General features: G+C 41.6%; 1 protein-coding gene across 1 annotated transcript; it reads left to right on the plus strand.

Annotated features, from left to right (window-relative positions):
• Window positions 1-472: 472 nt before the first annotated feature.
• On the plus strand, window positions 473-21,247 carry ube2h (ubiquitin-conjugating enzyme E2H (UBC8 homolog, yeast)). Its single transcript, XM_054624574.1, has 7 exons — window positions 473-723; window positions 15,420-15,496; window positions 16,643-16,717; window positions 16,818-16,857; window positions 17,896-17,948; window positions 19,131-19,259; window positions 19,476-21,247. Exons 1-7 carry the CDS (start codon window positions 671-673, stop codon window positions 19,598-19,600), a joined length of 552 nt encoding a protein of 183 aa, XP_054480549.1. The 5' UTR covers window positions 473-670; the 3' UTR covers window positions 19,601-21,247.
• The last annotated feature ends 4,217 nt before the right edge of the window (window positions 21,248-25,464 follow it).

Below are 25,464 nucleotides of genomic sequence, written 5' to 3' on the forward strand. Positions count from 1 at the left end.
GGAACACATAAACCAGAATATGTTTTATATTTTATATTTTATGTCTTCATAATGTCTTATTGTTTCTGCACTGTACTTTTGCTTTGGTTTATGCTCTTAGATGCTTGTTTAAGAAAGTAGATGCACTTCTGATGACTAGTAGTTCTCTTGAATATATGTTGAATCCACTTATTGTAAGTTACTTTGGATAAAAGCATCTGCTAAATGACTGTAATGTAATGTAATGTAATGTAATGGAAGACATGCAAAACTAGAGCAAGAGCCAATTAGGGCCACCTTCTGAATTGCAAAACCATGAAAAATTTCCTAATGTTAATATTAATTAAATTGTGTCAAATTGCACCATTAAAAATTGAATTTAAACTACAGAACCAAAGAGTTTCCAAATAAAACTACAAAAACGGCCATTTTTTTCTGATGACGTTCGGGGGGTCGCGGACATATGACGTAGTCCGCGGAGGGATCCCTACTTGTCAGGAGCACGGTCAGAGCGCTGAGAGGCGGTGAACAGGACGGGTCTAACGCGAGCTCAAGCTGCACCGTGAGGACGTTTTTGCTGCGAACATTTCTGGAAACAAATGTTAACTTTCGGATAGGACCGTCTGCTAGACTGTCTAGCGTTTCGGGGGCTAGATTTCAGGTTGTTTACTGCGGTGGAAATAAGGAAAAAATGTCGTCTCCAAGTCCGGGTAAAAGGCGAATGGATACCGACGTGGTGAAACTGTATCCTTCCCCCTGAACATAAACAACAGTGCATTCTCTGTGTTGTCAGCTGATGTGTAATGTTTGTGCAAATGTGTTGATGATGCATGTTTTTTTTTTTTTTGTTTTTGTGTCCCCCTTTGTTTAAACCCCCAAAAACCAGAAGGCTCTCATTGTGAATGACTGGTGTTTTTGGTGTAAACAACATTTTTTTTTTTTTTTTTTTTTTTTTTTTTTTTTTTTTTTTTTTTGCTATTTCAGTACTGCGACCATGTCTCAGTCCCAGGCTGTGTGAGCTCATCACAAAGGTCCCATTGCTTCTGTTTTTTTAATGCATTTTCCAGATCTGTATATTTAACAACATTTGCATTTTCAGTTTTGTTTGCTGTGTGTGTGTGTTTTAATAAATAACAATACTCTCCTTTTCACAGGTATGTCTTTCATCTTGCTGCAGACCTGGCAGCAGAGAGATTGCAAACCCCCCCCCCCCCCCCCCAAAAAAACACCTTTATGGACATTTTGGTTCCTTTGTGCAGCCTGTTGTTAAGTCAAACTGCCTCCTTTATACACGTTGACACAGGAGCTTGTTTACATAACGTCAACTGAAAATGCTGCTGTCTTTTGTTCTACTTATTGCAGCATTCTGGGTCTCACCAGCTTTGATTTACCACCCTACTAAAGGGGATTTTTCTAACTGTGTTATTGCATCTTCCACTGTGAATGTTTTACCTTGTAATGCTGCCGAGCTGGCTGGCTGGCTGGTCTGCTGGTTAATTTCAACATCAAAATGGCCACCTGATCTGTGTGTCTCACTGTACTTCAGAGTACAGGCTAACTTCTATGATTTTGTAATGTTTGCCACAAATCTATCGGTAGGGGAAGTGAATGTGGCAGCTGTTTTTGTTAAGTGTTACAGCAGGTGTCATCAGCCTGAAGTCGTTTTCATCGTGGAATGCTTGAACTTTTACTGTGTTCTGTTTTTCAAGACGTTGTCACCATGTTTACTTTTGTCCTGCTGATTCAGTTCTTTTCACTTAGGGGGCCTGTCCACAGGGAGCTCTAAATCAAACCATAACAATTCATTTCCAAGTCCATACAATCTGTTCTAGAAGATCATTTTGAACTAGTAGGTTTTTTTGTTTTTGTCCCAGCACAGTGGGAACCAGCTTAATGATTGGGTAGCCTGTTACTAGCCGGAAACCACAAGAGGGAGGGACTTAGAACAGCTGATGGGATGGCTGTGCAGCTTAGTCAAATATGGGGCTAGAACTGGGCTGGTCGTGATGGAACAGAACAAGGAGAAGTTGTCCCAACAGGGTCAACATAATGGTTAAAAGGGAAAGAATTGACAGTCTCTGCTTTCCATCCTTTCTCAACTTTAACAAGTTTTTAATTAAATCAAAAAAAAATACTGTATTATGAGTTTTGTCTTTAAACATTTAAGCTACATTTCCCCTGTTACCTAAGGCATTTTATCAACATTACTTGTTTGAGCAGGTTTATGCCCCCCCCCCCCCCCCCTCCCCTTTCCTCCACTAATGGTAGGCTATGGCAGCCATGACAGAGTGGTAGAGCAGACAGACCGAGAGTTTTTAAGGATTGCAGCAGACGCAGACAAGCAGCCCTTGCAGTAGTAGTACACCCCCACCCCCACCCACCCCACCCTCCTTCTTGAGCTACTTGACTGACAGGCAAGGGCAGGTTTGCTCTTTGCCACCTGCTCAATTCCTTACATTGACTTGTGTTTGTGTTACGCTACCATGAGCGAGCAAGTGTTGAGGGTGACAGCCGCGTGTGTTGAAATGCAGGCCTACAGAATTGAGATGTACTGGCTTACGTATCGCATCAGTTTCCTTCCGACTGGTGCGTCTGGTTGTTTAAAGTAGGGAGGGCTCCGGTATACTGGTATGGCAAACAGGTCCTTCCTCCTGTTTGTGTACCAACAGCCAACAGCCAACTAGCAGTAACAACCGTCCTCTCTGTGCTCCCTATCCCCCCCCCCCCCCAATAGTGTAACCAAATCCAGAAACTCACGACGCCTTTTTAGAAAGGAATGGTTTATTTCTTACAGGATGACACTGAGAGGCCTCACGCATTAATTTGCTGCGGCCGCCAGAGAGCTGGGAATCTAGAGCGTCAGCCATTAGGGAATTCATGAAAACGAATTTCAGAATGACCTCTGCATGTCGTATCACTTGGTTTTGAAGCTTTGTCCTGAGCCAGGCTGATGGATGGCGGCCTGCTTTTCAGCGCCAAATGTACAGCTTTTGCATTTGCATGCGAGTATTCTGGACTTGTACCAGCGAATGAAATATAGCCACAGAGAAGACATTAAGGGTTTGTTTACACTGACTTAACACAGTCATTTCCTGTGTGTCCCCTACTCTCTCACACCCCTCCTATGCGCTGTCCTTAGTGGCAGGAGAGAGCCTGTTTATCGTCTAGTTCTAGAGTTCTAGAGTTATTCTCCTGCATAACTTTTAGCCACTGGCTATTCAGTCCCGCTCTTGGACGTGTTGCTTTATTTTGGAACACGATGTTCCTGTACTAGAGTCTTGGAGTGTGTCATTTCAAAGAGCTTAACATTCGGCTTGTTGTGTGGGGTTGACTGCACATACTGTGTAGGTAGTTGTGCTATTATTTGCATGTATTCATCATTCCACCCGCTTTACAAATGCTTTCCAGCAGTAAACTGCTGGAATTTGAGCACAGGTAGATTACAAAGGGCTAAGCCTATTTTGAATGCTAACACAAGCCCTTGTGGTGTATGGCCCTGTGGAGTTTAAGGCAGAGAATGGGACGGAAAAGGATTTGTGTAGAACGATCTGTACAGCAGTTTATATTTAGTCAAGAATTGCCTAAAGAAATTGCTATCTGTGGTTGTAAAACATCCCCTAAACATGTATTGTATTTATCAGGCTTTATTTATTTATTTATTTATTTCAAACTCTCACTTGTCATCGATTTAGATAAACTGTGATATTTAGAAAATGTCAAGTTACTGTATGTGGAACCGTACATCATTTTTTCACTTCAGGAAAACAAACTTACAACACAATTTGTGAGACATGAAAGTAATGGAATGCATTAAGTGAAAAATATATAGGTACCCTGCTAAAAGATGTAGATAAACTAATGGATTCATAACACCAAAGAGCAGAGTTTGAGTATTTCTCTCAAATCAGTAAACTTGGCTTTGTCCAGCTCTTTGAAACGGCCCTTCTTTACTCCATTGTCCTGATGGAGCGTTTATCTCTATGATGACGCGGTGAGCCTGAAGACTTCAGGTGCATATTTGTTCACATATGCAATCTCATTCCATCAGAGTGGGATGTTAAGGATATTTTGATGAAAACAAAACTGCGTCTCAGCTGTACTTTTCAACCTTTCCGTTGCTGCCGGAAGCTCTGAAAGTGATTGGATAGCCGTTCTGTGAAGCATGACCACAGATGAATTATATCCCAGACTGTGGGGAGTTGATGGGAGGGGTGTCGCATACTTCACCAGCCCCGCTAACCATCATCATACCTGGCATAAATACCAGTGTATATGGGTCCTAATCATGATTAGATGTATGATACAGGTATATTGTGGGTCATGTTTGTGCTTCTTCATGTTTCTTCAAGGATCCATTTCTCCCCTGTTGCGGCAGCATTTGGCCTTCAGTGTTCTTGATTTATTCATTTAATCATATTGATCAGGGGTTAGTCTTCTAGGGGCAGTGTCCACCTCCTCTCTTTTTCTTTTTAATTTAATTTAATGTTCTCCCCTATTCCCTTCTCCACCACATCCCTCCATCCTCCCTGAGTGGAATACCAAAGTTTTATCTGCCCACCGCTTGGTGTTTCGGACCCCATTGTGCGCTCGGAACATGACATCCGGACAGAATCAGCAGTGGAGTCTTTTGTGTTTCCCCGTTTACAAAAGCCCCATGTGACCTTCACCTCCCGCTGCTGTGTCAGACCATGTCACACAGTCACAGCTAATCTGCACCCAGCGCTATTATTGCGGGGGCTGAACCAACTAGACGCAGTTTACTGTAGCGAAGGAGCCAGCAGTTCTCCACCTGTTCCTGACTGTTAGGGATTGAGAGAATGAATAGGAGCATGATGGACTCATGACCAGAAGGGGGAAAGCTTGTCGGTCTGGTGATGAAGTTCGAAAACAAAATGCTTGTTATAACTAGGTAATAGGTATAACTACAGCAGGAGACACAAAGAAGCGAGGAGGGTTACAGAAAACTTATACATACTACAGTACTATTTTACTTAAAGCAAATGGCGTACTGTTGGTATAAAAGCACACAACACAAAACATATGTTTCAATTTATACACAGTCAAATGATATGTTTTGATTGGAATCGACAGTATGTCTGGTGATGGGACTTCCCTTAAGGCTTTTTTTCCTTTTCTTGCTTCAATAGGCATTGGCCATATGTTAAACCCAAAAGCACAGTTATCCCTTTGTGCTCCACATTTATTGTGGCTGCAGGTTAATATTTAATCTGCAGTAAGAAGCTCAAACACTGACTAAGACCATGGAGGGAATGGCCCACCTGCTGTACACTTTCAACCCCAGTGATGGTATGAAACTAGCAGGGCTGAATTGAGATAATTATTATGATGTCTTCAACTCCTGGGAAAGCTGATAATATAATACCTAACTTGAAATGTTTTGGTTTTGTATGCAGTCAGATATAATGCATGTGTTTAAGATTTACCTGTGGGGCTTTTGGGCTGTTTTTTTTTAGTTTCGTAATCTCTTTCTGTCAGTCTGAAAGGTTAAAAATACAGCTATATCTGCTTCTTTACATCTACATCTCCTTTTCTTTGGTGACTGCAGAGTGTACATACAACTTTGGTGCGCTCATAAATATGCTACATCATTCAGCCTTCAGCCCTAACCGAGCTCTTATTCCTTTTTATTTCTTCATAAGTTTATCCAGTAAATCGTGGATAAAGCCCCTTACAGTCGAGGAGGGGGGGCCACCTTGATTGACAGTCCTGTTTTGGGGGTCCAGGAGCAAGGCATCTCAGGCCCTCACTGTTAATCCCACGGTGCTAACAGTGAAGCTTCCTGCACGCATGGCTGAGTTCCCTTTAGAAAAACAGATGGACTGAAGTTCCTCTCTTTGTTTCACATGATTTTTTTTTTTCTTTTCTTTTCTCTTTACACCGGGGAGCTCAGCCTGCCTCTGTCGCTCACGTGCACAGCTGCTTTAATGTGAACAATCGAAGGAGTGACCAGTAAGCCTAGCTACGTATTTATTTTACAAGTATTCCTTTTGATTGGGTTGAAATGTACGCCAATGTATGAAGTTAAAGAGCCTTATCAGAGAAGTGCAACCATACACTATTCACACCCTAAACTTCCTTCTATCTGGTAATCTGCCTCTGTGCGTCTCCTCTGTATCAGGTTGATAACATTAGCCGTGGTGGCTCTCCCTCAGTACTCTGGGATTCAGGTTTGTTAGCAGTTTCCTCAACATGTCAGTATTGAAATTCGGTTTGGGGGGGGGGGTCGGTTTCTTTACATCAGACGGCAAATCTTGTCTTGTCTGTTCTTGGATTTTGCTCATTAGAAAGGTTGCCTCCGATTCAGGTCATTGTTTCTGCTGCCCTGGCTCAGTTTTGCGATCATTAATGATAATTCTGTTTGTGTGTATGCAGGCGGCTCAGTCGCTCAGACTCCGTGCTATTGCTGTAAATAGACTGTTGATTTAGCGAAGGGCTGAGAGGAGGAGCAGCTGAGGGATTCACGTTTGATTGCAGTGGGTGGGCTCTCATCTCCCACCAGTGAAGACAAAGAACTTGGAGCCTGTGCAGCACTGTGCCGTTCCAGCTCTCACACAGGGAGGTAGCCATCAGCTGACATGGCAGACCCGGGCCTGTATTTAATGAGAACCAAATCTGGATTAGAAAATAATAATGATATGTTGCGTTAACTGTTAAGTGTTGAGCAAGGTGTTTTTGTTTGATTCTTTTTTTTTGGGGGGGAGGTAGATAAGAATAAAACATTCTACTGATTCTCTGCACATGCAATGACCACTTCTGCATTTATGTGATTTTCAAAACTGTTACTAAAGTATTGGTTGAAAATGTTCATCATAAGGTGTTTTTTAGCCCCAGGGGGTGGGTTGTATTCCTCTGTCTTCACACATTCCCGTGTGAGCTGAGAGAACAGTCTCATTAATACAAGTTTGATATTTTAGAGTCATTTCAAGTTTTATCTGGGCGTTTTACACTATAAAGTCACCGTTATAATTACAGTTGTAGACCTAGCAGTTGTAGTCCTTTTGTCTCATCCTACGTTAAATGCGTTGAAATTCTAGATGTTGACCTACTTGTAGCGTTATTGACACTGAAGTATTCATAGAGATAATTAAATTCTGATTCACCATCCAGTGAGTGCAGCACTTAGAAGCTACCAGGCATTTACATGTGGATTTCAGTGAGTCGGGCCTTCGGGGGCCATGTGCCCATTGATATGTAAAAACGTGCTGCGAGGTTTTCTTTTCACCGACCGCACACGCTGGCGCCAAGTGCTCCATCAGAATTTAGACACTTACTGTGTCAGAGCGAGCTAACCTAATCTATTCCCTATTGCTAACATAGTTCTTAGTAACTCCATAAACATAACCAAGACAAAATGTACTGTTACCTGTCAAAGTGGTTGAAAAGGAAGACCTAAGCATTCTAACTCGGCCATTGACCTTTTATGGTCTGCTAGTTTTGGGGTCATCGTTACCAAACTGAGCTCCAAATCAAAACAAAGTGCTGTGACGCAGTCCTAAATATTAGCCTAAGCCTTGTGACTGTGATCATACAAATTTGTGAACTTGGCCGTCTGACCATAATTTATTTAACTGCTGTCTAGTTCATTTCCTGAGATAATTTGTGAGGCAGTAGTTGGCAGAGGGAAGGATAAACGTGAGTATAACAGAGCTGTTTTGGTCGGGATTAAAGTTGTTCACACGTGTAACCCATATCCTATCAGATATCAATGAAGCTCATGTTGTGTTTTTAGTGACAAGCAGAGGTTAAAGTAGTCTCTAAATCTCCGGATTCCCTTTTATGATTTGTTTGTGAACAACTTTGTAGACATCCGAATCCGTGATCTGGTCCTTGAACGATTAGATCAGTCCTTGTGGCTTTATTGATTTGTTTGGCTCCCACGTAGAATAATGACATGTGCCTAATCTGTTTACAAGTATGTTGTAGTAAAGGTGGTTAAGGTGGTTAAGTGCCCCAGCGGCCCAGATCTACAAGGCTATCTCTTGTATCTCTTGTGGGATCTGGGCAAGAAAAAAAAGGGGGGGGGAAGTGAGAGCAGCTGGTGTGACCGCAGGCATGTTAGTATCATACCAGTATACCTATATGCAGTTATCAAAGCCAGCCAGGCCAGTCGTGATCAGCCAAGACCCCCCCCCCCGCCTCATGCTGGAGCTGAGACAAAGCATGCCTTACATTGACAAATGGAGGAAGTAGACAGAGGAACCGCGGGTGTTTGAGAGTTTGTCTAAATCAGATTTGGGGCCGTGGATAGCATTAGCATTAGCTTGTACATCCTATACAGTGGAGGGCATGACAATTTCCAAATAATTCAAGCAAACGTTCAAACACATTTAATGCACTTATCAATATTGCAACTCTGTTCTACCATTGGCCACCATGTAAAGAACCCTAAACCAACGTTTGTGACCTTTGAGTTCTTTCAAGCTGGTTTGATGATTAGCTACCCTGCAGCTGCACCCAAATTGAATCTTCCTCATTCATAAACTTTGGGAAAATTTGTATCAAGGCTTCTGTATTTGTAATGTTGTTGTTTTTTTCTCCCACTATATATCTTTTTTTTTTTTTTTTTTTAGTATTGACTTGTTTTGTTGTTTCCACCCTACAGTGCATCTCATTTTGTTGGACTCGAGCAACAGGCACGTTTCATATCGATTCATGATTAACAGCTCGGATATTTAATAGGAAAAACATCTGAAATATGAGATTGGTATATTTATTTGGTATATCACTTTGTTATCATCAATACTGTAAATGGAAAAAGTTGTATGAATGGGAGCTGTTGTTAAAATTCTCATTTCCGTCCCCTTTAAGCTCACCATGTATTCACAGTATTATCTATCTACTGAGTCATTGAGCTGGGGGGGGGTGAGGTGGTTTCTGATGGTTGAAATGTTTCAGTTAGAGTTTGACTTCATGAGCGATAAAAGAAAGTAAACATCTAGGTGAAGACGCTAGCCTCGGACTGAGGGGGAATGTGAGGGAGGAATGGGGTCAGTGGGGTCAGTGGGGTCGGCTGGTGTTTGAACTGATTAAATCACACTGTCACGGCAACACAGCACCCATCACCCGCTCTGCCCGCCGTGGCAGGATGGTTGTCGTGCTACTCTAGCTGCCTCTGTGCTCAGATCTCTTCTCTGTGCAGAGTGTAGAGGAGGTCACGCTGTAATCCTGCTTGGCTCGGTGCACGGCCCTAATGCGTTAAAAAAAAAAAGTTTATTGCACAAACACGGCCACATTTCCACACGGGCTTAGGCTTTATGAAGAAACAATGCACATGTATAAATACATGTGTGTATGCTGCAGGAGACTGCAAACAAGCAAACACTCTTAGACTCAAAGTAATGCTGCAAAATGATGTTTCCTCTGCGCTCTTTGAATATCAGAGAGAGGGTATTGAGCCCATATTGGGAGGAAGAAGAAGGAGCAGCTTTGTTGTTGGTGTAATGTTGGTATTGACTTAGTTGTTGGTTTCATTATTGTTTTTCAAAAGAACAAGGCTGTTTTTAGTCGTCCTTATTGCAAAAAGTTGCTCCTTGTCTTAAGCAGGTAAGCCGTCTTTCTCTCTGTTTCTTTGTAGGTAAATAATATTAGCCGGTGCTTTTGGTAGCTTGTTACTTGTTTCTGCGGAGGAAGCCGACCTATTGCTTACACTCTGAGGGCAGCTGCTATATTTCCTGCCTTTCATCTGCAAAGCCTTTGATTGTACTTTGCCAATCTGTGTGTAAGGGAGAGAAAGCGAAAGAGAGGCCGCTGCCTCCTCGTCTCTAAACCAAGATGTGCTCTAAAACAAGTTACTCCCTGTGAAGATTAAAGTGTTTCTTCTGCCCTTAAAACAAATCATTCGACAAATCCACATCCTTTAATCACCATGTACTCACAACAACAAAAAAAGATCCTTTTCAAACCATGGTTTCTCTCTAGCCAAGGCCACAACACTGTAAAGTGCAAAAAAAAAAGAAAACTTCCCCATATGAGGATATGCAGCAAGGCGTATCACCTCTCTGAAACAGAGCCGTAGTCCCCAGTGGTAGGAGATGACTTTGCATTCTCTTTTGTGTTGACGGGTCATCTATTGGTCAGAGTGGAGCGCAGTATGTCAAAGCCTGTCTTTCCTGCTCTTTGTCTCTTTCATAACCTGTCCTCTTAACAATTTGGAGGGTTTCTTATTGGAAACCTCAACATGAAAGGCTGTCATCTATGTCGTGGTTTATCAATAGAGGTGTTCCACAGGGCTCTTTACTTGTTATGTTGTATTTCTGATGCGTTGATACAGCTTTGCACAGATAACACCCTTTTGATATAGTGCTGCCATTTCGGTCTCATTTTTAACCCATGTTCAAACAAAAGCTCTTCGGAACAAAACTTAAAAAAAAAAAAAAAAAAAACAATACTTGCAATTTCCCTCTGCAATGTTGATGTGTCAATCACCTGTAAATCTTGATTGACTCTTAACTATAATCTTTTAAAGCTACATTTTCTTAGTAAAGTCAACATCCAGACAGTAGTTTGGCCCGTTTATGTGTCTTGCAAACACACAGGCAAACTCATCATCATCATCATCATCATCATCATCATCATCATCGGCCTGCAGTCCACAGCAATGATGTCATTCACATCCACAGATCTGCCTGCAAGGCTACATCAGCATTCACCAGGCTGAACTCTTTTCTCTCATTATCTCTGCATCACTATGTCTCTGCCTCTCCTTTTTGGCATCAGTCCGTCCATGTATCTTTTTGCTCTATTCTTCAGCCACTCTCTGCATCATCTTCTCCTGCTCTCTTTCTCCCCTCTTTCAGCCCCCTGCTCTGTTTGCTGACCTTTTTTTTTTTTCTACTCTCTCCTTTTTATGTTGTTCTTCCCCGCTGGCTTTTTTTGAGGGGTTACGGCCTATTAATGTCCTTCAGGGAGATTTTTAAAAACTTTGCTTGGCTTCTTATGTTCGGTCTCCTCTGGTTAGTGCCATTAATAACTGGAAAATCTACATGGTGTTCTTTTTACTACTCAGTAACCTAGCTCTCTCCCAATGCTTTTGGGTTTATTTGATTTTACTGCCTTTCCTGTTATTTCAGCCTAGTCTGCCTAGAAGCTCTGTACATTACCTTTTTAAAAGGAATTCTTGAAGCTGGAGGTGTCAGCAGATGGTCAGAGTATTGCATGCATGATTTAAATCATGCATGCAATACTTGCAGATGTAAATAGTCTAATCTGGCCTGTGGAGTCAGTTTGGTCTTTTGTAATTAGATTGTACATGCCGAAGACATAAATATGTATAGTTGAAGAAATGGTTTGGTCTTTCTGTGCTGGCATTGTTATTTAAAGCTTTTGGATCGCTTTGTTTTTCTTAAAGAGAAATTAATACACAAACGAGAAAGAAAATACTGGATTTTTAAAGTGTCACCCTGTTTACGAATGGATGGTGCTGCCTTTTCCCTTCCGTCCTCCCCTTAAAAGAAGAAACTGTTATGGAACTGCTTTGAAACTAGCCAGTGCCTCCCTTTCAGCAGATCAACAACTTCTCTGTCTCCAAAGAGGGAAATGTTCACGCATGGTTGACGCCGCATTGTTTGACAGAGTGCTGTTTATGATTCCCCATCATGTTTGTTTTCCATATTTAGAAAGTGTCTGGTCAGGATGGGATATTCTGATCTATGGTCATACCGGGATAGTGGCCTAAATGAACCAAAATGAAAACAAGAAATGTCTAGACCACGACTGTAAATGCTATTTACTGCATACTTCTACACATGAGCCTTTAAATGTGCTGGATACAGTTCAAAATCTGTATTACACTGACCTTAGTGCTTAGATACACTTTGAAACAGGCTAATTGGTAGCCTTAAAGTAGGTGTTTTAGACCTTTTTCTTGCTTTGTAGGGTTTTCAAGTGCGAGTGTTGTTAAGCCAGTATGTTATTATAAGAAAAAAAAGTCTTGTGAAACACAGGAGACGGTGTTGCTGTTGCAGCTCAGGGTTTTCTAGGTTATGTGAGATACAGCAGTGAAGATTTGTGTCTGGATTGATCGGACTCTCTGTATCAGATTATAAGAGTGTGTGTGTGTGTGTAAAAGGATATTGACCTGGTGCTATCCACAGATTATGATTTATCTATACTAATCCAAGGTGGGGGGGGGGTATGGACAGATTGTCGTTATGATGGGATTGAGGAACAAATAAATGTGAGCAAAACAATGTGGTTAGGAGTTAATTGTCCTACAATTGGTTGAAACCTTCCTGGTCAGGTGACAATGAATGTGTTAAATGTGCATTAATATAAAGAAATGTGTGGTGTGATCAGTAAACACTCTCAGTGGTTTATAATTCTTACAGAGATGCTTTGGATCAGCTTTTTCCAAACCGAGCAATATGTGAGAAATGATGTTCACATGTAAGTATAGAAGTAAATGCCAGCTTTTAACAGGCCAGCAGATTTATTCTTTTAATATTCAACATGTAGATTGATTCAGGTTATCGCCATTTTTTTTTTCTTTTTACAGTGTTCATGACTTCACCTGACTGGAATTTAAACACTGCAGCAGCTAAACACAACATTTGGACGCCTCAAATATAAATGTAATATATACAATTCAATTTCTGTCTTCCTTTCTTGACAGCTTTTCCGGTGAAACCAATTTGCCTTCCCTTTTAAAATGCGATGTGTCATGTCGCCTCTGTTGGTGACATGACACACAAAAAAAAGACAGTGCATCACATAGTTGATTAGTATACTGAATGTCCTGCCTATCCAGTTTTGCGAACCCACCACACTTCTTTCTCTCTCTGCTTGACTGGCTCATTGGACTGTTTGTCACCTCCACTCTCAGTACATCTTTCACTCCTTCAAACTGTTGAACATTAATAGGCTCTCCCAGTAACTCCCCTCTGTTTCTAAAAGACCTGCCAAACTCCTTCATGGGTGGAGGAAGGTGCTGTTGACAGTGCCCTGTAGTTATGTATTGGGTGAACTGAGTGCTTGGAGGGTTTCGGTCTCCCTGTTTTAGACAAAAGGCCGGTGGATTAGACCGTTGTATCGTGATGACGTGACTACACAAAGGGAATTCATAGTTTTGGGATTGGCCTTTCTGAAAAGAAAGATCAGAGGAGAAGGTGAGAGTGTTGATGACAATACATATTATAAGTAGTGTGTTTGCATGCTGCTGCTGCCGTGGTTTTTAACCAAGCAAATCGTGGGTGGATGATTGTATTTGTGATGGGGGGGGGACATTGATTGCTTGTGACTCTTTTATTTTGTTGTGTGTTCGCCTCATTGTCACGCGAGTGTAACATTATGTGAGAAGTCAAGTCGGTGCAGTATGAGCGCCTCCCTTTCCCCCACCTCCTCCTCCTCCTCCTCCTCCTCCTCCTCCTCCTCCTCCTCCTCCTCCTCCTCCTCCTCCTTCGCTCACATGGTCGCACGAATATTTGCAGATAACCAGGACTCCGACCTTTGCGTTTCTGCCTGCTTGTAATCCGTTTGTCGTGAATCTAATTTTGAAACAGGTTGGCCAGTTGTTCTCTGGCTTCTCGGTCATTATGGCTAATGTCAATCAGCCCCCTAGCATAATCAGTGTTGATTCAACCCCATTAATAGCTTACCCCCCCCCCTGCTTTACTGCTGTCCCCCATCAGCATTGCTTCCCTCTCTCCTATGGTCGTACACACACACACACACACACACACACACACACAAACACACACACACACACACACACTCACACACCAGTAGTTTCACTACTACATTAGTTCGGTTCCTCATATGAAGGGCAGAACTTGTTGACCTGCAGGATGCAAACATAATGTTTGCAGTCTGGTATGTTGACTGGAGTCTCCCTGTTGCATATGGCTAGTTGTTGTTCTGCTGGTAGTGTCCTCTTAGTGTCGGTGGTTATTCATTCTGCTTTGGACGTTGCATCAAAGAGCCTCAGAAGGGCTCGTCGACGCCAACACAAGTCAGAACAGAGAGCTTCCTCTTCTCTCTGACTGTGACACATTTCCTTGCAGAAGCCAGGGATTCAGTCTGCTCTTCGCAGACTCAACCAGAGCTTAAAATAACCTCAAGTTTGATTTAACCCTTTGGGGGGTCAGGGCCACCGCTAATGGGATACTCACTCGATCGGGATTGACGAGCCAGCTGCTGCTGCTGCGTGGCATTGGGAACCACGTTTCATCCCATCTCTTGAACCGTCTGACTCATTCTATGATCATTCCCCTCTTTCTTTTCCTCGTGTTTCTTTTCTCTCTCTCTCTGCTCACATGAAAGGGGGAATAATATCTCTGTGATGATTTTGTATTGGAGTGGAGATCAAAAATAATCAGAGTGAGCATACATTATGTGCTCATAGCTGTAATATTGAATTCTCCAAATAATACACTGATAAAAAATAATCTAAAATTCTTTTGGGTTCGCTATTGTCTGTAACTGCAGTATTAATAATTTCTGTGGTAGATTTATTGGATAAATATCTTGGCCGGCTCAACAGTTGAGTCAGGCTCTTTCTTTCTTGTATTGGAATACCAAGATTCATCTAATTAGAATGTTTGTCATGTGCGAGCCAGGTGTTACTATTATTAATAATAAGAATCTACATGATATGCACTCTGTTGCTTGGAAAAGGTTGCCATAGATCACTAAGATGCAAATTAAACGGTCAGAAATGAATAACGCTAATGAGCTTTGTCAAAGAGGCCTTGTAAAACTATTAAATATGAAATGGTTTTGACCTCCTAGTTCACCGCTTGACAGAAGCACATCTCAGTTAAGTAACATGCACATGCCTTGTGAGAGGGCACTCTGTTGAGTGGATCAGAAATTGATTACTGTTTTTATATTCTTTTTCTCATTCTAATGTTGAATCAGGGCTCACATAGCGAGCACAGTGGGTTTTCTCAGCAGTATATAAGGGAGTGACAGGTGGACGAAGGCCAGCAGGCTCCTAAAGCATGCGTGGATATGATCTGCAGGCTGATGTGAGTGTGCGTGATTGTTTTGGAATCAATGGCCCTCGTACTTCACATTCATTCTTGGGTTATAATTGAACGTGCAGAATGACAAGTCGGCGTGAGGCTATCGATTGTCATTGGAAGTGAGGCTCCATGACTCGGGGGGTCAAAAAAGGATCCATTAGAATTTTCCTGCATTGATTTGTTTTCATTATCTGTCCAAAGCTATCATTGCTCTCTTTAGTTTTCATAACTCTGTATGATATGAAAGGATGATGTTGGCTAGGAGAGAGGAAAAAGGTCAGACTCTGCTCGAGTTAACACCGGCAACAGCTGAAGCAGCTCTGTTACCATTTCACAGAGGCCACATTGTTAGTGATCTTGCGTACTATTCAATAACCGTTTATTGTTGTTGTCCCTCAGGTTGTTTTTTGTTTATGTTTGTGCAGTCATGTGAAAATATGATCCTTAACGACTTCACAGCATCGAGAGCAAGCATGAAGTCACCATCCTCAGTGGACTCAACGAATTTGTAGTGAAGTTTTTCGGACCACAAGGAAGTAAGTGTTCTCTTTTCTTATTTTAACATATATATATATATCTATTTTTTTTTTTTTTTTTTTTTTATGCGGACACATTAAACACGTATCCTGATTTGTTGCTGAATCTGCATTCGGGCTAATTCATGTGCTCCTGAGAGTGGCTGTAGGATCTTTGGCCATGTTTTCATCCGGGTTCCAAGAAATATGAAACAAATTAAGGAACGTCTATTTGTGCGTCCGCCATTTGGGATCCTGAACGCGCTCCCATTAAAGTCTCCTCTCCGACCAAAAGTGTAACATTTGAAAACGTACTAATAAAACCAAATTGACGTTGCTGTGAAAAACTTTTATAATCTTACCACATCTGACATTTAGTTAAAAGTAAACAGAGCGTGAAATGACAACGGATGTAGGGCTGACGTCAGCCATCACAGGAATCAGTCCTTCTCCTGTCGAGGAGATAAAGAGAGGTTGGTCACAGAAGGCCTGGAACGTGAAATGGATTGAAACCAGGCCTGAGGCAACAAAATGTAAAACAGAAGAGCCAGGCTTGAGGGGAATTTGGATGAGGAGAGTGGCCTCATCAGCAGGAAATACTTCTTTGGGTGTTCTGCTCACAACATCTGTCGCTCTGAAAACACTGCCACTTGCACATCGGCAAAGAGAGGAAGTTGGCGCTTGATATCGGTTTATGATGCCTCGTAACTATGCTGAATATCATGGCTCTGCTCTCTGCACACATGTGTGGAGTATGCACATTCTTACCACCAGTCATCCTCAACAAGTGTGTTTTCATCTCTGTGCTGTTCCGTCCTGTCACACACAGCCACTCTTGAGGGTTGCACCACACACCAAAAACAATCTCGTTCTCTTCCTCTTTGATGTCGGTGTGTTATATGAAGCGATTTTGGAAGTAAAGAATACCCCTGGGCTGAAATGCATTACTGCATAAGATAAAAGAAAAGGGAAGGGAAGTGGTATGTGTCGCTCATTTCTCAAGCGTTGTTCTCTCTCTGTGTTGTGAGTGCAGAAGATTGATATAACCCTGCAGTGTCTAAATCCATTGGAGCGCATAAAGAATGAAATATGATGTTCAATGGAATGAAAGTCGTCTTGTTGTCTCATTATTATTTTTTTGTGTGCCCCCCCCTTCCTCATGAACAGCACCGTACGAAGGAGGCGTGTGGAAGGTGCGAGTAGATCTTCCTGACAAATATCCTTTCAAATCACCATCAATAGGTAAGGAGCTCTACCGTCGTATGGAGACAAGGTCATAACCTTTTTAGGGGGGTTCCCACTTCACTTCACCTTCATCATCTCTACTTTGCTTATTTTTCAGGATTCATGAACAAGATTTTTCATCCCAACATTGACGAAGCGTAAGTTGAATTCCGTCGTGCTATTGAAGTGTGGATGTTATTGATGGCTTTGCTTTGAGACCACTATGGCTCTGTAGACCATTGGGTTATTGCTCCTGTGAAGGCCTTGTGTATTGAAGCTCGTCTGATGATACTTGCATATTGTTACGTCATGTTGTGAACAGCTGGCCTGTCTTGTTGGAAACTTAAACAATGGTTGAAATCGTTAATATTTCCTATGCTGCTTTTCAATGTGTTATTTTCTAGGCCTTGAAATATATTCTGCTCATGTTTTGAACTACGCTTTTAACTTTCTATTTAAGTCACTGGTTTTGGCACAATCTGTGAACAACAGGGAATCCCACAAATATTGAACCATGCCAAGGTCTTTGTTTCTCTTTGGCCCAGTAATCCACTGCTTAGAGACCAGATCCTCTGAAGAACATGCCCTGTGAATGTTGGTCTCTATGAGGGACAAACAGGACAGTGTAGTCTTGCAAAGACCAAAGATAATATTAGATTCAGGCTGTTCCCATTAGAAAGTTTTATAGTCATCACCAGGAAATGACTGGCAAAGTGTAAATACCAGTTTCAAACTGGGGGGAGTTCCATGTTAGCTGTGTTTACAGCACAAGTAGTATCATTTCATGTAGTCATACAACAGAAAACAGGTCAATCATTTGTCAGATATACTGTAAATCAATATAACTCCTAGAGCTAAAAGTGGAGTTTATGTCAGGCTCCCATTATTCCAACCCAGCTTTGTCCTTGTGCTGCTTAAATCAATACATTCACCAGTGACTGATAATTATTTGATTGCAACTACCTGTTACGTCTGACCTGCTCATGATACTTTCACAACTTGACAACAATCTCCAGAACTCTCCTTTAAGAGTGTTTAGGGCTCCAAGTAATAGATCAACCCTGTACTCCAGTTTTAAGGAAAAGAAGGCTGCACTTCTCAGGCCTCGATGAACCGTTGACATACTGGGACATTCATTGCACACAGATTTGCTCGTTCTTACCCCTCTGACTCTGTTTTTGTTCTCGGTTTCCCAGGTCAGGGACAGTGTGCTTAGATGTCATCAACCAGACATGGACAGCCCTTTATGGTGAGTGGCCCAACTGTGTCATGTGTCCATATTATGTTTCCCCCACCACTGGGGTCCGTGTGATTATGTGCAAAGAACTTGACACGGTGCCATCGGCAGCAGAAAGGTGACTGCGGGGCCCCTCGCTATAAAGTGAGGCCACATTAGGCAGCGGTGCACAACTGGTCCTAATCTACTTAACTGAGGGGGAGAAGTGGACGTAACGAGGTAAACCCTCACCCAGCACGGTCAGAGAACCTTCACCTTTGGACAGGGATGATTGACCGTCTGTCAGCTGTGTGAGGCAGGGGACGCGATCACATGATTGTACCGACAGTTGCTCTTCTCGCTGCCACCACGCGTCTCTTTAGTAGTCCATGTTCCTTTGCCCTTCTCTCTATTTCCCCATTAATGTCTCATCACAGCCCCTCCACAGGTCTAAGATAGCTGTTGAGCAATATAAATCACATAGCAGTAATACTCTTAGCACATGTTTCAGCATCCCCTCCCTCTTCATTTTTACTGGTTTTCTAGATATGACTCCCAAGACAAATATTTAAACCATAAATGTTATTTAAGCAAGCTTCATTCAGGATAAACTCTGATTTCCCCCATCTTGAAAGAATAGACCAATCAACCGGGCATTGTCTGTAATCATTCTTTTCAACGCAACAGGGAACAAAAGCATCTGATTAAATCACATAAACATTATGATACCGTACAATAGACTGCTGGAAAGTGTTTGATTTCCCCTACTCGAACGGGCTCAACAGCGACACCCAGGAGATGAGAGCAGAATTGCAGTTTTTTTCCCCCCACCAGGCCTCAGCTGTGAGAGAAAGCTGAGGCCTGCTAGCAGAGAGCTAGTGAAAGGGATTAGTGTGGTTCTAGCTTCTGTTAGCCTATGCTAGGCTGTGAGATCATGCTACTAGTTAATGCACCGTACATCTTTGTCGGGTCATCTCTTACTGATATGTGTGGACATTGACTATAAGCTTTCCTTTGGCATCAGTTCTTTGTTAGACATGTGATTTATAGAACATTAGAGCAGCATTTCTCCCTCAGGTTCCTTCAGATTAATGGTGAGATTTAAGAGAAGCCTGACAGTTACTTCCATTATATAACCAGTTTAGGGTTTTATATACTTTCCTCGTCACATATCCTTCGGTTGGTGAAGTGGTAATCTGTTGCCTTCTTCCCCAGATTTGACCAACATCTTTGAGTCGTTCCTGCCCCAGCTGCTGGCTTACCCCAACCCCATCGACCCCCTGAATGGAGATGCAGCTGCCATGTATCTTCACCGGCCAGAGGAGTACAAGCAGAAAATCAAAGGTTAAAACTAATCTAAATCTGTGTGGGGTGGATTCTAGCTACCTTTTAGATTTTTAGGTTATTGCAAACACAGAAAATGTTACTTTTCCAATCGTATTACCTAAAAAAAAAAATATAGTATTAATATATACTATATATATTTTAAGTTACCTTTTTCTGTCTGACCATGCTCTCTCTCTCTCTCTCTCTCTTCGTCTCTGTTTTTCCCTTCCACAGAGTACATCCAGAAATATGCAACAGAGGAGGCTCTGAAGGAGCAGGAAGAAGGACAAGGCGACTCTTCATCTGAAAGCTCCATGTCCGATTTCTCAGAAGACGAGGCCCAGGACATGGAGTTGTAGTGATAGGAGGGCTCCCCCATCCCGCCTCCTCCTTTAACCCCCACAGAGACTATATTTGATTTCCTAACCATGAGAACGCAGACTTATAATATTCATATTTAAACAAGTTGATTTTTTTATTATTATTATTATTATTATTATTACTACTAAACAAGGATTTTTATGGATATCTAGCCTTTGGTGTGTTTGACAGACATCCCTCCCCCTTCTGTAGCTGTTTCTCCCCCACACAGATGTCGCCATTTGCTTTCACATGCCCCTGTTATCCCCACATTTTTAAGGTGTGTCATGTAGGCGTAGGCAGGAAGTCTCCCCGTGGACATCTCATTTCTTTACTCAAATTTCCCCTTTTAAAAATATAAAAAAGTATATTTGTTTGACCTGAACCCTTATTTTCTTTATTTTGAGTTGCTCCACCACAGAGCTGCTTAGGTCTTGTTTGCCTTTTTGTAGTCAAGACAGTGTTTCTGAGGCACACAATCACACACAAGGTGTCATAGCACACCTTATATAAAAATACAAGGAGTGTAGTGCCAAAAGAAGCTCGTACATCAACCCTGAATGCTTCCGTAGCATATCTTTTTCAACATATTGATCGGGACATGTCTCATTCAGCTCGGGATGCTACCACGGCATGTTACTTTACCTTTTTGTTACTCTTTGACCTGCTGCTGCTGCTGCCTGTCTACATGTGCCACCTTGCAGAGCAAAATACATACTTAACAAGGTCTTGGAAAAATAATCAATTAGATACATGTCTTGTTACAGGGCGAGTGACAATGTGGTGACAAAGGCGTGTTGGGTGCTTTCGGTGTTGATTTGTGGAATGTACACCAGCTGCATAAACTGCATGGATGAATCATGCACAAAGGCAATGAAGACGGAAGTGGCATTTGTGGAGTATTCTGGTCAAACTCACTTCTTGTAATGGGAACTGGAAATATAGACCAGGGCAACCCTTTAAACATCAAACCATATACATTTCATTTTTCATGCAATTTCCTCTCAGGAGGCAAAATCAAACACCCGAGCACCAAACCTTCTCATTGCGCGAGATGCCACTGGCTGTCAATCACCTGTCCTGCTTTCAAAACAAATTTCTATTCGTGTTATTGGTCAATAACAACTTTTCAGGTAGAGAAATAATGTAATTATCACCTATTCTGGTGAATTTCGAAAAACCAGCACCAAAGTCAGTTTTCATTTGAGTGAAAAGCAGCAAAAGATGGTCACATGTTTATTGAGTTGATCTGAGTAAAAAATGATTTATTGGAGATTTCGGTTTGTGTAGTATCGGCCCCACACACATTCCACTGTTACCTGGAGTTTGCATCAACTGGACTCCCACCTCATGTCTGCCTACCAGGAGCTCTAGTTTGAAGATTACAAAATAAGAGCCCAATGTATGACATTCAGGGTTAAAGCAATTTTCGTTGAGGGGAATTTATTTCATATGTTTAGATTTGACCTCTTATCTCCAAAAGGAAAAAAAAAGAAAAATTGGTGCTACTCATTGTTGATTCAATGTGGTGGGTTAAGATGTAAATCCATGATGCGTGGAAAGAAACTGTGTCTCAGCTTTGACCTTTGGCTGTTTTTTTTTTCCATCTTTTATTTCCTGTTCATTTTTTTTTTTTGTTTGCCCGATGGGGGGGGGTCAACACGTTTGGAATTCTTTTTTTTTTTTTTTTTTTTTTTTTGTTTGTGTATGTACAGCATCTACCTTGTACAGTGATAAGACACCTCTATATAGCCTCATGAAAACTCAGTGTTGAACCCAAAAACACTGACCGAGTGTTGCTAGTCGAGGCTAACGCAGCAGTCAAACTACCTAGAAACCCTTGAAATGTGCTCAGCTCATAGATCGCAGTAAGAATCACTGGTTGCTTTGTGGCAGATTGCGCAATCTGAGTGGGAGAATCGAGGCTGAATCAGGCAGAAAAGGTCACCTCATCACCTCTGATCTCAACTCCATCGTCATTGCCTCATCACAAAAGGAAGGGTGACCACGTAGAAACTCCCTAAAACCATGTTTCCGGACAGTCATGAAGCTCAAAAGTCCCTAGAAAAGCACATGTTTTCTACACATCCTACTTTTACTCTCCTCTTTCCGTAACGTGATCCTTTAGAAAATTGCTATTCGACATCTAAATTCTCCTTCTCTTGCAGATCAGGGGAGTTTCAAAGGGCTGAGTAGAATTGGGTTAATTTGAGTTAATGTTGGATTGTTTGACTTTTCTGGCTCAGGTTTGAAATAAATAAAGTTTGCTTGTATCTTGCATAGTGATGAACATTTACACCCAGGATGCATTGAAAGGATGGAAATCATGCTCATATTTGTTGGAACTGTGTTTTTGACAGGATAGTTAGTTTCGCCGGTTGTTGGCTTCAACTCAACTTCTAGTTAGCTAGTTTGGTAAACTTACCTGATCAAGCAATCATCTGATTTTTTTAGGTAGTGTCTGTTGTGTGGTAAAATGTGAGATACTCCAGAGACATGCCCGCTTGACCTCTCGCAGATTCAGAGTCGTACAGATGAGTGTGAGGGTGATGTCCGACCCGTAGTGAGCCCGACGGATCCAACTGTTCAGAAATCAAAAGATTGGTTCAGCCCTTTTCAAAAGATTGGATTTTCTCCAAAAACATGATTTAAATGGTCATAATTATCACATTTAAAAGCCAATTTAGAACAGAGACACTTGCTGAATTTTTATTTCCGATATTTATTCGAAGAATTTGGCTGTTAAACGTTATATAAATAATACTTTCTCTCATCTTGCCTGATGAGGTTTCGGTTGTTAGCTCAGGGTTAGCCTCCAGCAGGATGCAGCCATTTTAACTGTTGCAGAGCTGTTTCTTTTTGTTTTGTTGTTGTGATATTCAACATGTTGAAGGCAGTATAAAGCTATGTGAATGTTTCCATGTGTTCAGAGTGTTTGTGGTGAAGTTTGGGATCCACATCCACTTAAACAGAACAAACCTGCAAGCTGTATGCAGAACCCCACGCTCACAATTGGCTTTGTGTTTTCTCCCTAAGCTGCCTATAAATATATTTATTCATTATAGAGACCTCCTTTTTTTTTTTTTTTTTTTTTAATCTTGGTCATCAAGCGCCTCTGTAAGTTATGGGTCAGCTAAAATATCACACTGATGAGAACTTGATCCTTGAGTTTTTTTTTTTTTTGTTTTGAGAAATTCAGATTGGATTCTTGTTTTACTTTACATTTGGGCAGTATTGTATGCGAGTGCTGAAAATATGGTATATCAGAGTTGAGAATTGTAATAAAATAGCACATTATGAGGCAATGGTGCAACAGGGAACTAATAATATTTCTGTGTTTTTCCAAAAAGAAAACCAAGACTTTTGTGTTCAGGTTAAATCATAGGTTTGGTTTTCAGCATTTTTTGCATCTGCTGGGCAATAAAATTGATGATGTACTCAACTGTGGCCTGGTATCGCTCTGGTTAACATGACAACCATCTGATCTTTCAGCGGCCTCCCTTTTTTTAATTTTTTTTGCTCTTCACAAATACCTATTCAAGGTCAAGAGAAATAATAACTTTGTCATTCAGGTTGTGTTTAACTCTGGTCAATAACTACAGATAATGTCATTTAACCAGTGAACGATTATGTTTACCATTGGAACTTGAAATCTAAATTATTTTTTGAAAAAAAGTATGGTGAAACATCTTTATAGTGCTTTTATTTAATTTCCTTTTGGCTTTCTCCCCTCGTCCTCGTCTGCTCTCAGACCACAGGTGTACGGATAACAATGTCTTCACTACTCCAGACAGCCACATTAACATGATTGATGGGGCCCCTCAATATTCTAACTGCAGTGAAGGTCCAGTCCAGAGCCATATCCCCACAACCAATACTTGCACACTCCCCTGCCGGATACAATAAGGATGAAGGACCTCGGCTAAACTAATGGACTGATCTGTCATTAATCCGTAGACGGGACGTCCAGGGCTCGTCCTCCCTTTTTATCAGCACAGCTGCAGAGAGCCAGCGCCCTGATCCTGTAATATCACCCCCCCTTCTGTGTGTTGACTGTATCTCCTTGTGCACTTGCATGCTTCTGGTGTGGAGTCGAGGCTCGCTTGGTGCACACCTCCCATTCTGTCTTGTGCTTGTGTGGATTTGTGCCCCGTGCTGGCCTACTACTGCTGCCATCAGGGGATTTAGCAGACAGACAGACAGACACACACACAGCACACACACACACACACACACACACACACACACACACACACACACACACACACACACACACACACACACACACACACACACACACACACACAGCATGGAAATGGCAGACTTTTTTTTTTTTTTTTTTCATTATTATTATTTTATTTTTTTAATAGAAACTATGTATTTGTTACCTAGTGTGTGATACTTGAGGGTTTAAAAAGTCAAAAGGTTTATTTTTTTTTTTTTTTTGAAAAGTTCATCCTTGGTCTTATTTTTATCACCCTCTTTTGCCCTCTTGTTTTTTTTTCTTTGCATTGTGAAGTGGGCATGCTTGTCAAAAAAAAGACAAATGCTCTCTATTAATAGGCTTATAACCTCATAAATAGTTGTGTATAAAATAAACTGTTATAACTTCTTTTTTAATAAAACATTCAATGTGTATAAAAGTTGTTTTGTCCGAGTCTGATGATTCTCATATGTAGCACCCAGACAACCGTGATATCCTGAGACGTTATGTGTTATATCTGCAGGACTCAACACATCCAATGTACATTTTCATTCAAATGTTTGATACAGCAACGTTGCTCTCAAAGAGATCTCATTCTAACGTTTTAGTGCTCCTTTAATGGCAACATCTGTTTGCGTTTTTCTCCCTTTTCTTTTTTGTTCATACAAGTTGGAGCGTGTGGATCCTTGTCATGTGATAAGGGTATGTCTTTATCTCCCTGTACTTTCTGTGAATTCCAGTTGCGTCAGATGGCTGGACTATCCTTCTGTACACTAAACAACATGATTGCACTCTTCTCAAACACACTCATTATGTTATCAGATAAATGCTCATTACATTTCAATTTCACATAGTTTTTCAGCCATTTTTAAAAACAATTGTGTAAGCTTTACAACTGTGCTGTAATGCACATTTAGCTTTTGTATGTATGGGGACAAATATAAATGCCGCCAACACACAAGGTATTTTTTTTCCCACACTTTTAATCTATATTATGTAATGCATGTGATGTTGTACAGATTACATGTTGTCCTCCGTAGAAACCTGGCCTGTAGTAGCTGCTCTTCCACAAGGTGTCAGTGTGGCACCACACTCCACTGTGTCTCCACTCCCCACCTCCACCTCTCAGCCAGCCTGCACAATATGGGCCTCTGTCTCTGCCATGATCCCTGTGAAACTTGAGAATGAGGTTAGTAAACCCGGTACGTCCAGTCTGAAACGGGGATGGTGAATGAATACAGCTTTCCAAAAAAACTGAGAGATGGCTTCTGAATATACCTTCAAACAAGCCAACAAATCAAAGTAGTGCTTTTGGTAGAAGTTGTATCATCCGCTACATTGAGTGACCGGTGTGTCAACCCTTCAGAGTGCCGTTTGGGTTTATATAGCATCGCAAATCTTGTATACTGCAGTGATCTGTGCCAAATCTGCTAAGCATTTGAGCTTCTGACTGGGGTTTTATTTTGAAGGGGACATTGGACTGTGTGAGATTAACCTTGCATTGAGGGCAGCCTTCACATGCAATGATTGGTGCAGTTTCACAAAAGAGGCAGATGAGGGCGCTGTCACATACATCCTCTTCAATCCTCTGCTGAACCCCCCTGTATAATCACAGCAGGGGGGAATAAATGCTGTGACATAAGGCTGTTTAATCCCCTC

This window comes from Anoplopoma fimbria, chromosome 23 (assembly GCF_027596085.1).
Source record: "Anoplopoma fimbria isolate UVic2021 breed Golden Eagle Sablefish chromosome 23, Afim_UVic_2022, whole genome shotgun sequence".
NCBI classification, from domain to species: Eukaryota; Metazoa; Chordata; class Actinopteri; order Perciformes; family Anoplopomatidae; genus Anoplopoma; species Anoplopoma fimbria.